The sequence below is a fragment of the Ahaetulla prasina genome, chromosome 8, assembly GCF_028640845.1.
Source record: "Ahaetulla prasina isolate Xishuangbanna chromosome 8, ASM2864084v1, whole genome shotgun sequence".
Classification (NCBI taxonomy): Eukaryota; Metazoa; Chordata; class Lepidosauria; order Squamata; family Colubridae; genus Ahaetulla; species Ahaetulla prasina.
Genome location: NC_080546.1, coordinates 62,109,175 through 62,124,701, shown reverse-complemented (window position 1 = coordinate 62,124,701; position 15,527 = coordinate 62,109,175). Strand labels below are relative to the sequence as shown.

The 15,527-nt window shown below is 40.8% G+C and overlaps 1 protein-coding gene across 7 annotated transcripts in view; it reads right to left on the bottom strand.

Annotated features, from left to right (window-relative positions):
- LCORL (ligand dependent nuclear receptor corepressor like) overlaps nt 1–15,527 on the bottom strand; it is a 247,014-nt gene that overhangs the window by 94,255 nt on the left and 137,232 nt on the right. For all 7 annotated transcript variants that reach the window (XM_058193338.1, XM_058193336.1, XM_058193332.1 and 4 more), the window contains exon 2: nt 2,488–2,553. In XM_058193338.1, the coding sequence (XP_058049321.1) occupies nt 2,488–2,553 (66 nt within the window). The remainder of the gene's footprint in view (nt 1–2,487; nt 2,554–15,527) is intronic.

The following is a 15,527-nucleotide window of genomic DNA, read 5'->3' as shown; positions in this document are numbered from 1 at the left end:
GAACATCCAAGTCCCCTGAATTCAGGCTCCAGTAAAACTCAGAGATTGTCTTGTCAATACCCCAGCCATTTCCTCATTACAGGCATCATTGAGAATTTAGTAACATCAATATTTTCTAAATAAGGAATTGGCGATGTTGATCCTTCAGGTGTTAAACTGCAGGTTCTAATACCCCAGCCAATGTGGTAAACTATGAAAGATAGGATCATGCCTTCTCATCCAAGCTGCCGGGTGTTGCTCTGGTTCTTTCCGCCACAGCCGTGCAGCCTTTTCTTCTAATTCTAGTTATGCCTTGGCACTCACAGCTGTGGGAGCCCAGCACTGCAGTTCCCCTTGCTCCAACCAGCAGCCTCTGCTTGTGTCAAGGAGCTGGCAGCCAGGCGGGAGGAGGACAAGGATAGGTGCAAGGTGATGCGCTGCTTCCAGGCCAGTTTGGGTAGGGACCCAAGAGCCATGCAGGGACGGCTCATCTGAAAAAACTATGGCAGAACCTTGCAGCTTTTATCTGCTGGCTGGCCTCCAGGTAAGGCCTCTCCTCCTCCTCCTCCTCCTCCTCCTCCTCCTCCTCCTCCTCCTCCTCCTCCTCCTCCTCCTCCTCCTCCTCCTCCTCCTCCTCTCCCCTTCCCCTTCCAGCAGTGTACTGTTTTTCCAAAGACCCAGCCGAGGCTGGGAAGCAATTCCCAGGGAGGTACCCCGATCAAGGAGGCTCAGGCTGTATCCCGTGGCTTACATAAACTGCTCCCGCCCCTTTCAAAACATCCACCTGGTGCTTCCCTCGGGCGTGCAGGGCTGGTGAGTATCTCTTTCAAGAACCAGGGAGGGGAGGCAGGCAAGCTGACACAGACGGGCTTTGGTTACTTATTCTGTTGTGACCTCGAATGACTGGCCTTGGCTGAGCCTCACAGGTGCTCTATCTGCCGAGGGAACCGAAGCAGTGAAAAGTTGCCTTCCGCTGGCCCTGCGTCCCCGGGCAGTGCTCTAGGCGGAAGGGCTTGCTTTGGCCCTAGGCTGGAGCAGTGACGAGCAACAGCAACGGTATGAAGGGAAGCCGCGTGACTGGATGCCTGGCTGCCACAGACAGCCTGCAAGAAAATCAACATCTTCGGCGCCACCGGCATGACGGGCCTGCCCACCCTGGAACAAGCCCTGGCGGTGGGTGAGGCAGGGGAGGGGGCATTGGCCTGGGGGAGCAGAACAAACACGGGACCTGTGAAGGGGCTGTGAAAGGATGCGCTTGGGACATGGCTGCTTCCCCGGAAAAAGCAGCGCAGCTGCTGGCAATTGGGGAGGGGACGAGTACCAAAGGAGCAGCTCCTCGCATTGTGGCTGCTGCAATAAATATGAGAAGCCCAGCCAATGTTTTGAGCATGGTTAACATCTCCAGGCTAATGAGTTCTCTGTTAACATTCACCACACCTGTCAATTTACCAACTCCAGTTGCTGCACCAGTGAACATTTCACATCCAGTCACTATCACTTCACCAATGAATTTCCCAACACCAATGACATTAGATGGCTGTTTAAATATAGCCATGAGACCTGTGGAAAGCATGCCTTTCCTTCCCCAGGCATTGCCAACCTCTCCCCCCCGGTAAAAAAAAAAAAACGGAACAAAAACTTCAATGCAGTATTAAAAAGAATAGGAAAGGGGGCTGCTGTGTATTGTTTAATGGACTGCTAAACTGGCAAAATGGACTGCTAAATTGGCCACGCCCACCCAGTCACATGATGACCTAACCACACCCACCCAGTCACATGATTACTTAGCCACGCCCACCCAGCCAGTCTGGCCCCCCAACAGTCTGAGGGACTGTAAATTGGCCCCCTGATTAAAAAGTTTGAGGACCCCTGCTTTATGCTATTGTGCTCTGAACTGCCTCTGAACGTCATATTTACCATACACCACTAATGATCAAGATGATACTGTCTGGGAGATTGTAGTCCCCAGGGAAACACTTAAAATATAAATATCTACTGAGAATTCTAAAGTTTCAGCCACCCCCAAAATGTCTTGTCTGATTCTACTGACTCTGGGTAGCTAAATCAATTCTCATTAAAGAATTGTCCTATTATGTTTCAAAGAAATGTCATTCTTTTACAAAAACAAAAGAAACAAATTACATTGTAGGGCATATTAAACAAGAGAAAATTGATATGAAATCATTGTACTTTTCAGGTTTAATCAATTTCTACACAATTCAATGCTATTACTATATTTCATTTTCTAAGACTCCTAATGAAAGGAATAGGAGTTTTAGTATTCCAAATGCGGAAAACTCTAGATTGACTTAATTCAAGGACTTCATAGATTAAAAATCTAACTGCATGTTTGCCATTTTAAGCAATAACTTTGAAAGAAAGTGAACATGAACCAATGTTAAATTGTAATATTTACATTAAAATGATCCAGTAAGATTTCTCAGTGTTAAAAATGTTTTAAACATTTAACCCACAACTAAGATGTTAGATTTTTTAATAGTTATTTACCTTCAAATAAACTGAGGTCTCTTCGTAGCCTTGGTCCATAAAGCCCTTCTAAAATACTTTCAAAGCCTAACAAAAAACAAAAAACAAAAATTAAACATTTTACTGTACAGTATATCAAATAGTTTCACAAATTTAGCAGCTGAAAATCACTGCATATAAATACATTGTTACAGAAAAGAAAATGTTTCTGAATACAGGTAGTTCACGGTTTACAATCACAATTTCGGTTGCTAAGTGAGACATTTGTTAAGTGAATTTTGCCCCATTTTACTACCTTTCTTGAATCACTGCAGTTGTTAAGTTAGTAACATGGTTGCTAAGTGAATCTGATTCCCCATTGTCTTTGCTTGCCAGAAGGTAGCAAAAGATGATCAAATGGCCCTACAACATTGCAACCATCATACGTGTGTCAGTTGCCAAGCATCTGAATTTTGATCAGGTGACCATGGGGATGCCACAATGATCCATGTATGAAAACCAGTCATGTCACTTTTTTCAGTGATATTGAAAGTTTGAACAGTCACTAAATGAGTTGTTGCAAATTGAGGATTACCTTTACAGAGATTTCAAAGAAAAACTCAATGATCTAAAACAGGGATGGTAAACTCAATTTCAGAAAGGGCCACATCAGCATTATGGTTGCCCTAAAAAGGCAAGGTGCATGTAAGACTATGACGACTCACGCAGCCAAGTGAGCATAGCTGGGTAGGCGTGACTGGTGGTCACAGCCAGGTCACTGCAACTAGGTGGGTGTAGCTGAGTGGGCATGGCCAGCTAGATGCTGCTTACTGGACGCGGCTGACTCAGGACACCTGGGTTGGGGTGGAACAAGTTGCACTGGCTATCTCGACGTGGGGACAAATGCACGCACACACACATACTGCATTCTAAGTTTTGGGACTTTTATCCATAGAGGAAGGAGAGGGCCTTCTCCCCAAGCCCAGGCATGATTGGCAGTTTGCAAGCTTAGAGGTGGATGAAAGTCTCCAAGCTTGGAATTGTGTGTTTGTGTGTGTGCCTATGAACAGCATGCCAAAGGAGATATTCTTCTCCCAATCCCAGACACTGCTGGACATTGTTTCCCTGTCCGGTGACCCCTCCCAGCAAAGCAGGAAATGGAGGACGATGCTGCATGTGGAAGCATGGAGGAGAAAGTTTTCAGGAAGCAGTTTCCTCTGAATCCAAGTTCTGCCTTGACAGATCTCTGGAGAGCAAGTGGAGGTGGCAGGTGTTCTGACCTAGGCTCCCTTAAAAAGCAGGAAGCAGCAATTGGTCTGGGCAAAACCTCTTTTATTTTCATGACTGTGAATTACTTTCATTCACAGTCAGCAAGGTTTGTCCAGTTTTTCAAAGGAATATTTATCAACACACCTTATCGTTTGGCAAGCTGCCATGTAACTTGTTTCCAAACGCAGAGTAAAACTTGGCACAGAATCGCTTAGTGTCATGAGCAGAATTTTCCACTCTTGAACCTACCGAATGAACGAACTGTTTCCTGCAAAAGCCCCCTCCTCATTCGCTCCTCTTTTGCTTCCTATTGGAGGGGCCAATCATCTCCAAGGTGTGGCTTTACTCCCAAGTTGACCCTGCTTTCTGAGTTGTTCTTGTCTTCTGGCAGCTCTATGCATGCACACACTGGGAACAGGCTCCAGCTGTTCCTAAGCCTTGCTGCTATCTCCCTCTCTTCCTCCAACGCAGAGCACTCATCCAAGCTTTCCCCAGCCCCCAGGACTGGTCCATTTTCCTCCCCAACCTCCTCGCTGTCTGTTGCCAGCTCTGCTGGCCGCCGGGCCACAACAGCAGGAGAGCAGTGTTCCCCAGGCCAGCAGGGAGGCTGGCTATTCTCGAAAGGGAATCCCCATTTCCAATTGTGTATGATAAGGATGCTGTCCTTTGGGGGCAGTCTTACCTCACGCAGCTCCCCCGCCACCCACTCCTCCTCTCCAGAGTTCTGTCAAGGCAGAAGTTGGACTTGAAGGAAACTGTTTCCTGCAAATTTTCTCCTCTGCATTTCCACATGCAGTATCTTTTTTTTTTATTTTTATTTTTTTTATGGAAAGAGTTTTAAAAAACAAAAACATTTTTCCCCCTTTTCCCTCCCCCAAAAACCCCTTCCCCTCCCCGGCTTCCCGGTCAATCACAAGGTATTGTTATACATAAACCAAGCATAGAATAAAATTTTCCTTCCAATCCAAATAACCACATCCAAAGCTTTTCATCTCCCAACCCCTCCCATTACATAAAATAACTTTCTAATTATTCAAAGGCAATCTGATATTTCTTAATCTGATATCTGTTTTGTAGATAATCAATCCATTTTTCCATTCAATTAAATATTTTTCCTGCGTATTGTCTTTTAAAACGCTGAGATTTTAGCCATCTCAGCCAAATTAATAACTTTCAATATCCATTCTTCTATTGTAGGTATCTCTTCTTCTTCCAGTATTGTCCAATCAACAGTCTTGCTGCTGTTATTAAATTCAGAATCAATTTAGTCTCAATCCCTGTACAATCCGTTATAATTCCCAAAAGGAAAAATTGTGGCAGGAACTTTATCTTCTTCTTCAGTACATTTTGAATAATCCACCAAATTCTTATCCAAAAGACCTTAATTTTCTTGCAAGTCCACCAAATATGAAAATATGTAGCATCATCACAATCACACCTCCAACATTTCGCTTGGATATTAGGATACATACATGATAATTTTTTGGGATCTAAGTGCCATCTATAAAACATCTTATAAAAATTTTCCTTAAATTCTGTGCTTGTGTAAACTTAACATTTCTAACCCAAATTTTCTCCCATGTTTCCAACATTATTGGTTCCTGAATATTCTGTGCCCATTTTATCATACAATCCTTTACCAAATCCTTTTCCGAATCTATTTCAAGCAACACATTATACAATCTCTTTATATGCTCCTGGGTCTGATTTCTAATTTGCTTTATTAAATTTTCCTCCCTTTGCATTATACCAATTTTTTGATCTTCTTTCCATCTAGCACTTATTTGCCCATATTGAAACCAAGTATAATTCCTCCCTTCTTCATTTAATACCTGTAATGATTTTAATTGCAATCTACCTCCTTCAGCATACAAAAGTTCTTTATAAGTAATCATTTCCTGTTTCTGTTCTATATTTATATTCTCTATTGCATGTCTAGGGCTCGCCCATATAGGAATCTTGTATTCTAATTTATAGGAATATTTTTTCCAGACCTGCAAAAGAGCACTTCTCAACACATGATTCTTAAAAGCCCTATCCACTTTTTTTTTCATAAAATAAGTACGCATGCCATCCATATAACAAGTCATAACCTTCTATATTCAAAATTCTTTCCTCTGTTAAGTTAAACCAGTCACTTATTACTGAAAGGGCTACTGCTTCATAATATAGTTTAAAGTTAGGCATTCTTAAACCACCTCTTTCCCGTGAGTCCTGTATTATTTTCATTTTAACCTCGCCTTTTACCCTGCCATATAAATTTGTTAATCCCAATCTGCCAATCTTCCAAATTTTTATCCTTTTTAATTATTGGTATCATCTGGAACAGAAACAAAAATCTAGGTAACACATTCATTTTAATAGCCGCAATCCTTCCCAATAGGGATAACTGCAATTTCTTCCAGACACTCATATCATTCTGAACTTTTTGCCATAGCAAGTCATAATTATTCTTATAAAGTTTCTTGTTCGATGAGCTAATATAGACCCTAAATATTTAACCTTTTTTACTACCTCAAATCCTGTCATTTCCTCTAGTTTTTGTTTCTGTTGTATAGACATATTTTTAATTATCACTTTTGTTTTATTCTGATTTATTTTAAATCCTGATACCTTTCCATATTTATCAATTACTTCCAACAAAAATCTACTTGAATTTATAGGATTCGTTAACGTAACCACTACATCATCTGCAAAAGCTCTAACTTTATACTCATATTGTCTAATCTTAATTCGCTCTATTTTCATTAATTCTCGTATTTTATCTAATAATGGTTCCAGAGTCAAAACAAACAATAATGGTGATAAGGGACATCCCTGTCTCGTTCCTTTCGCAATCTTAATAACTTCTGTCAAACTACCATTTACTATAATCTGTGCTGTTTGCTCTCCATAAATCGCTTTAATTATTCTAATAAAACAGTCTCCAAATTGCATTTTCTCTATTAATTTAAATAAAAAATCCCAATGCAATCGATCAAAGGCTTTCTCTGCATCCAAAAAAATAAGTGCTGCTGAAGTATTCTTCTTTCCAAATATTCCAATATATTAATAATCTGTCTAACATTATTCCTCATCTGCCTCCCTTTTATAAAACCAGATTGATCAGTATGAATTCTTTGTTGTAAAACTAACATTAATCTATTTGCTATTATTTTTACAAAATCTTATAATCATTATTTAAAAGTGAAATCGGCCTATAGTTACCAGGTTTAGAGCAGTCTTGCTCCTCTTTGGTATCAGTGAAATAAAAGATGTTTTCCATGACGGGGTATTCCACCCTAATTGTATCTGATTAAATAATTCTTTAAGTGGGCCTAATATTTCATCCTGTGTTTTTATAATAAGTTGCTGTAAGACCATCTGTACCAGGGTTTTCCCATTTTAATTGTTTAATTGCCTCCACTATTTCTCCAGTAGCTATCGGCCGATTCAGCTCCTCCTCTGTTCTAATGTTAGAATATTAACCTTATAATCTTTCAAATAATCATAAATGTCCCTATTCAATATTTTGTCTTTTGCATATAGTGCAGTATAAAATTCTGAGAATGCCTTTTAATTTTATCCTGTTGGTATATCTCTTTACCTTTATATTCTATTTTTGTATGACACGTGCTTTCTGTTTCTTCCTTAAATTATATGCCAACCATCTCCCAGGTTTATTTGCATTACAAAAGGTATTATGTTTAGCATATTGTATATTCGTTGCCACCTGGTCTGCCATTAACATATTAAATTGACTCTGTAATATTTTTATAGCCTCTTTAAGTTTATGATCTTGTGGGTTTTGGATTAATAACTGTTGCTTCCTTTGAATTTCTTCTTCCAAATATCTCGCTGCCTTTGTTTATTATTCCTTTGCCTATTGTCCAAGTAAATCAATATCCTCTAATATACGCTTTGCTCGCCTCCCACACAGTTCCTATAGGTGTCCCTTTGTACATATTAAAATCAAAAAATTCTTTTAACTGTTTCTTACAATAAGTTACATTATCCTCATATCTAAACAGATTTTCATTCAACCTCCATGTTCTACCACCTTTTTTCCCTTGTAATAATTCCATCCATACTGGGCTATGGTCAGTTAAACACCTCGGAAATATCTTCGTTTTCTTCACCCTAGAAAGCAAGTCATTAGAAATTAAAATAAAATCAATACGTGAAAAAGATTGATGCCTATCAGGAAAAAGTAAAATCTCTCTCATCTGGATTCCGTAACCTCCATATATCTCTAAACTCAAAGTCTTCCATCATTTCAAAAAGGATTTTGGTAATTTTGCATGTATAGGTATCTTCTTGGAGGAGGTTCTCTTATCCTTCTTGTATCAATTACTCCATTCCAGTCTCCTAATAAAATAAACGAACTATAATCCCAGAGGGTCAACCTCTCATGTAACATTTTGTAAAACTTTTCTTGTTGCTGATTAGGTGCATAAATACCTATCAGCAAAGTCTTTTTTGCATCTATCACCAGTTCAATAGCAATAAATCTTCCTTGAATATCTGCCTCAATTAACTTAGCTGGTATATCCTTCCTGATATATACAACAATTCCATGCTTCTTTTCCAAAGCTGATGCAACAAAATGGTTACCCAATTTTGAATTAATTAAATATTTTTGGTCTGATAATTTTATATGTGTCTCTTGCAAACAAATCACATCATTTTTAAATTGTTTCAAGTAGTGAAATATTTTCCTTCTTTTCTGAGCTGAATTCAAGCCATTAACATTCCATGACAAGATTCTATTTGCCATTACTGGCCTCCTGAAGCTTTGAAGCAGACAACGGAAGATCCTCCTCCGGTATCTTCCGTCTAGCTCCTCCCACAGCTTCCATACTGGGATCCTGACTTTTACTTTGAGACTGTTGCTCTTCTTACGCTTAAGGGCTCCTCTTGTCACCCTTTGCTCTTGTGGTTCCTCTAATACTGGCAGCAATAAAGACTCTTGGATCACCACGCCTTCTTGAGTCTCTTGAAGTTTTTCTATCACTTCTATTTCGACTTTCAAAACTGTAGAAAGAAAATCCTTTGCCTTTAAAACAGTGTCAATTCTATATCTCCTTCCTTGATAGAATACTGTCAGTCCAACTGGCACCTCCCATCTGAATTGAATCTGATGTTTTTTAAGTTCTTGTGTAAAAAAAGCAAATTCCTTCCTGTCTCTTAACATCTTTGAAGGAATCTCTTTCAACACCTTCAACTCCTGTTCTCCAATTTTTAAAGTTGTCTGATATGAAACTTGCAGAATCTGATTTCTCATAGTCCTTTTCACAAAATAAACCACAATGTCCCGAGGAAGCTTTCTCTGTCTTGCAATCCAGGAATTAACTCTATATATTTTATCAATTTGGTAAGCTACCTCTTGGGGTCCACTTCAATAAATTCAGCCAATGCTTCTGATATAATTTTTCTTAAGTCTTCTCCTCGCTCTTCTTGCATACCACGAATTCTAAGAGCTCCTTCCATAAGTTTATATTGTAATATCACAACCTGATCTTCATTTTGATCCACTTTTTTCTGAACACCTTTCATTTTGTCTTCTAAATGCTTATTTGACTGAGAGATCTGTTGCATTTCCACTTCCAATCCTTCAATTTTTTTACTCAGTCCTTGAACTGCCATGAGAATATCTTCTCTTATTTTTGCATTAAAATTCTCCATCATCTCTTTTTGCCTATCTTCAGAAAGTTTTAATTGTTCTTTCAATATTTCCTCAAGACTTGGTTCAGATCCCCTTCTTCCAGAAGGCTTTAAAGGTTTAGCTGCCATTCTGTCTTCAAAAGAATCAGGAATTCAAACTTAATAACTCTCCTTCCCTCCTTTCAGTATAAAAAAACTCCGTTTGTAACAATCCACAAATAACGCTGCTTCATCGTACTTCCACATGCAGTATCATCCTGCTTCCTGTGAGGGGCCAGGCAAGGGTGGGACGGGAGGATCCAGAGGTCTCCATTGGAGGAAGACAAGATCAGGGTGAGTAACGAAGTCTCATCCACCAAAGGAGCCTTTCCATCCCTCTCAAAACATGCAGAGGACTGCTGGAGGGCGGTGCGGGCTACCCAGAGCCCTGGGCAGCCGAGGGCAAGCGCCCAGCCTGGCCTTCCAGTTCCCAGAGCACAGGGATCCTGCAGCCCAGCCCTGTTTCCTCGAGGGGGCGCCTGGCCTTAGTTATCTGCTCCTCGAGGCTGCTGCCACTGTGCTTGCTCTCTTGGCCAGGATGCTCATGGTGGGTGCAGGAGGGCAAAGAGCATAGATCAGAGGGAGGTCCACTCCCTCTCTATGCAAGGAGACTCAGCTTTGTAAGCAAAGCATCCTCAGCAATAGGATGGGAGACAACCAGATGAGGCCAGGATGGAATGGTGAAAGGGCAGCAGGGCTGCTGGTGGCCAAGACAGAACTTCCCTCCCTGTCATTCCAATCTACCTCCCTCCTTCTTATTCCCATCTCCTTCCTTCCTCCTTCTGCGCATAGGAAGGGATGAAGGGAAGGGGAGAGGGCAGCAGGTGGCCAGGGAGCCCTTTAGGACAGGAGACCACCAAGAAAGCCCGGAAGGAGGGAACATGGGGAGGATGAGAGGGTGGCAACAATGCCATTGGCCATGGTTTTCCCATACGGGGGTGGGGCGGGAGCCATACTGGTGAAAGGGAAGCCCTCATGGGCTGCAGGGCCAGTGGGTGAGGCCGGGCCAGCTAATAGGCCATGGAGGCGGCAGAGGCACTGGTGGCAGGTGCAGCACTGCAGTCGGTGCTCTACGTGCTGCTCTACAATTTTGTGACGGCCACCCAGTGTCGGAACATGGTCAGCCTATGGGATAAGACAGTGTTCATCACAAGTCAGTTGCGCACCAGCCCCCACACACTCGCTGCATGTGTGCACACAGGGAGAACACCTGGCTGGGCTGGGGCCAAACAGTTGGGACCGGTCCTCGCTGTCACCAAGGCAGCCTTGCAGGCCAGATCTAATCACACTGCAGTCTGGAAATGGCCCATGGGCCTCGAGTTTGACATGTCTGATCTAAAGGCACTGACATACATCTCCCCCAACACACATACAGGTAGTCCTCGAGTTATGAACAGAATGGAGCTTGCCCATTCCATTCGTAACCCGAGGATTCATGGGAGTGAATCTTGTACCTTGAACAGAATCATTCCCTCCTTTCGCTCACGTATTCGCTATTCAAATGTGAGGCTCATTAAGTGCACAATAGGTATTTCAGTGTGGGGAAGGCCATGGGGGCAAACTGATGGAACAGGCCACCTGCCTAAGACCACCCAAGGCCTCCCCGACCCACTGAAATACCTCATTGTTTCTCCCCAACCTGCTGCGCTGGATCTGCCCCCGCCCCCTGGATGCTCCATTTTGGCCTACAAAGGGCTAGGTGAGGCCATGGAGGGCCGAACAGTGTGTCGGAGGAGCAGATTCGCCCCTTAGAGGCTCCATTTTGGCCTGCAACCTCCGGTCGAGGTCTGCAGAGGCCCAAACAAAATTGTAGAGGGCTCTGGAGAGGAGACTGCTTGCTAGATCTAAGGTAAGTGACCTGGCACAGCAGGTTGGGGAAAAACAATTGTGGGGAGCATGAGGCCTGAACGGAGCTTCTGAACGGATCCTCAGAAGCTCCAGTTTGGCCGGCAAAGTTCAGGACGAATGTTGCAGAGCCTCTGTGGTTGTTTGTAAGGGCGAACACCTGCAATGGTGCTACAAGATTCGTAGTTTCTGGACTTGTTCACAAACACTAGGCAGCAGTTATCACATAACTTCAAATGTTCGCAGGTTCACACACTTTCTACTGTACCTTGTGCCTTTAGATAAATGGGATTTATATGGAAAGTGATCCATTCATATCACCTTCTATTTAAAAAATGACACAACTCGGAATGGACTGAACTGATTCAACAAATGGTCTAAGACATAAAGTTTATTACAAATATACTTTGTATATTCAGGACTGTGTGAAAACTGAACTAGTTTTCAAAAAAATCTAAAGCCTCAGTTGCCATAAGAATATAAAGAGATATTTTTCTAGAAGAACTATGAACAGGGTAATTTGTAAAGAATGAAGGTGCCGGTAAAATTCAAAAAGGTGAGATGAATCGGAAGAAAACATGATTTGTTAAAAACTCTCTAAATATAATGTAACATAATACAATATTATGCATAATAATATGATTATATGAAAGTATCTTTGTTCTTTTAAAATTTGTTATAAAAATTTGCAAACTTGTGTAATGTACAGATGCTGAGGGAATAGTAATACAATCACTGATATATATACAGAAAAGGAAGTGCAGGACCTATTTCACAGACAAAAGCCAGGAAAAGCTCCAGGCCCAGACAAGATAACTCCTTCTTGCTTAAAAGTCTGTGCTGACCAATTGGCCCCCATCTTCACCCATATTTTCAATAAATCACTAGAGATGTGTTATGTTCCTTCTTGCTTCAAACGCTCTACCATCATCCCAGTGCCGAAGAAGCCCACCATCAAGGAACTGAATGACTACAGACCAGTTACTTTAACATCTGTAGTCATGAAAACCTTTGAAAGGCTAGTGCTTTCCTACCTGAGAACCATCACGGATCCGCTGTTAGACCCCTTGCAATTTGCATACCGAGCAAATAGATCAACAGATGATGCTGTTAATATGGCTCTGCACTACATCCTACAACATCTTGAGTCTCCAAAGACCTATGCAAGGGTCCTTTTTGTAGACTTTAGTTCAGCATTCAATACCATCATTCCAGACATTCTCCTAACTAAGCTAAACCAGCTACAGGTACCGGAACAGGCTTGTAAGTGGATCACAAGCTTCCTAACAAACAGGAAGCAGCAGGTGAAGCTAAGCAAGATCACATCAAATACCTGTACAATTAGCACAGGGGCCCCCCAAGGCTGTGTGCTCTCTCCACTTCTCTTCTCTCTGTATACCAATGACTGCATCTCCAATGATCCATCAGTTAAGCTACTGAAGTTCGCAGATGACACAACAGTGATTGGTCTCATTCGAGAAAATGACGAATCCGCATATAGACGAGAGGTCAAACGACTAGCCTTGTGGTGCAACCAAAACAATCTGGAACTGAACACACTCAAAACCGTAGAAATGGTGGTAGACTTTAGGAAAAACCCTTCCATACTTCCACCTCTCACAATACTTGACAACACAGTATCAACAGTAGAAACCTTCAAATTTCTGGGTTCTATCATATCGCAAGATCTCAAGTGGACAGCTAACATCAAAAACATCATTAAAAAAGGACAACAAAGAATGTTCTTTCTGCGCCAACTCAGTAAGCTCAAACTGCCCAAGGAGCTGCTGATCCAATTCTACAGAGGAATTATTGAGTCTGTCATTTGCACCTCTATAACTGTCTGGTTCGGTTCTGCAACCCAACAAGAAAAACACAGACTTCAGAGGATAATTAGAACTGCAGAAAAAATTATTGCTACCAACTTGCCTTCCATTGAGGACCTGTATACTGCACGAATCAAGAAGAGGGCCGTGAAAATATTTGCAGATCCCTCGCATCCTGGACATAAACTGTTTCAACTCCTACCCTCAAAACGACGCTATAGAGCACTGCACACCAGAACAACTAGACACAAGAACAGTTTTTTCCCGAAGGCCATCACTCTGCTAAACAAATAATTCCCTCAACACTGTCAGACTATTTACTGAATCTGCACTACTATTAATCGTTTCATAGTTCCCATCGCCAATCTCTTTCCACTTATGACTGTATGACTATAACTTGTTGCTGGCAATCCTTATGATTTATATTGATATATTGATCATCAATTGTGTTGTAAATGTTGTACCTTGATGAACGTATCTTTTCTTTTATGTACACTGAGAGCATATGCACCAAGACAAATTCCTTGTGTGTCCAATCACACTTGGCCAATAAAAAAAAAATTAAAAAATTCTATATAAACCAGAAATGCAGCTGCCCAGCATCTCTTTTATGCTCTTCTACTTGCAAAACACTCTAAAGCCCTTAATGTCAAAGAATTTGCCTTTTTTACAGGATCATCTTTGAAGGCATCACTTAAGAAGAAATTGAGCACCTTGTGGCTTGCAAAAAGAGAAAGTGTTATTTAGATTAGTATTAGAAAAACCTTGGTTCAAATCTATTCTTAGTTATGGAAGCTCACTGGACAACTCTGGACCTGTAATTATTTTTCTCAGCCCAACTACTTTACATAATAGTGTGAGGAAAAATCAAATGACTGAGTACTTGGAATAATACCTGGAAAGGCTGGATGTAAACTTAATAGATACATGTTGCATCAAATCAACCACTGTGGCTTATCTAGCAAACTTCTAATAACAAATCATGACATAAAAATATTATATTTGGTAACAATAGTCCTGAATAATTCCTACAGATTCCAATGAAGCCCTAAAAAAACCTGCTGCATCACAGAATTTTGCATTGGAGTATAGATTTAAAATACAGTTAAAACCTCTGAAAGTTGAGTCAACAAAAGTGGTCAACATACGGAACAACTGTATTAATATTTAAACATGCCACATTTTATTGTACAGCTTTTATTAAAGAATGTCATACAGAAACACGGATAGTGAAAACAGAAAAATTATTCATACAATACTGTATCATATAAAATCAATACATTTACATATGTATTGTTTTCTCCTAATTTAATCATTCTTTTTTTAAAAAAGAATCAGTTTTAGTCTGTTTCTTATTCTTGTTATGAAGATAAGTGGAGAAAGCACTCTCAACGTTGGCTATACCACTCAGCATACCTGGGCATTTTTCCATGGCAAATGACTTTTAACTGCATTATCAAATGACTGGCATCCTCTTCTTTCAGAATATCTGTATGTCCTCCTAACTTAATTCTTCTGCTTCATCAGATACTTCCAGCACTTCTCTGCTGGGTTGTACCTTGGCTAGTACTGATTGGAAAATTGCTTGTGAGTCAGGGTTAGGATTAGGATTTTGCTTCTGCAAACCGACTACAGGCTTGCATTTTAGCTATGACCCACTGCAGAAGCTGGGCTTGGTAATGCATTTTGAATGCTTTGATTATGTCTTGGTCAAGAGGTTGAATTTTTTGATGTAATGTTTGGAGGCTAAAATTTCAGTTTCACATTTGTAAGATGATTTATTTGGGGATGGTTAGGAAATTGTACACTACAAGGAGAAGGGACCATTTCTTCTTCATTTCTTAGTGAATATCTCTTATTCACTCCCCAAATAGGAGACTGGTCATCCATGCAGATTTGTTAGATTTCCAGGTGACTGGAAAGTCTTTGGACTGCAGGTTCTTGCCAATTCTTTGCCGATTTGCCAATTTAAGATTTTAGCTTCTCTCCGGTTAAGCTAGCACAAAGCAGAACTGTGAAACGTTCTTCAGAAAGTTTTCCACTCTTATATTTGTCACCATTCATAATGAGTCTAGTGTCAGGTATCAATTTGAAAGTGAGTCCACAGTTGTCAGCATTAAAGAAGCTGTCTTCTTTACTGCCAAATCAAAGTCAAAAATATTGTATTCTTTGAAAGAATACAATATTGTATTCTTGAAAGAAATTTATTGCTACAAATTCTGCATTTCATTTTTCTTGCCCTTGATGTAGACTGAACTCAACTGGTCAAGTTATTGAGAGTAAATTAATACTGTGTGTCAAGGTCCAGCTGGTCAAGATACAAATTAGAACTCCACTGCTTTCGACAGGACCTGTGTTTAACTCATAGAATCATCTATTGCAATGTCCTTCCTATTAAAGACTACTTCAGCTTAGACTACTACAACAATACAAGAGCAAACAATAGATTTAAACTTAATA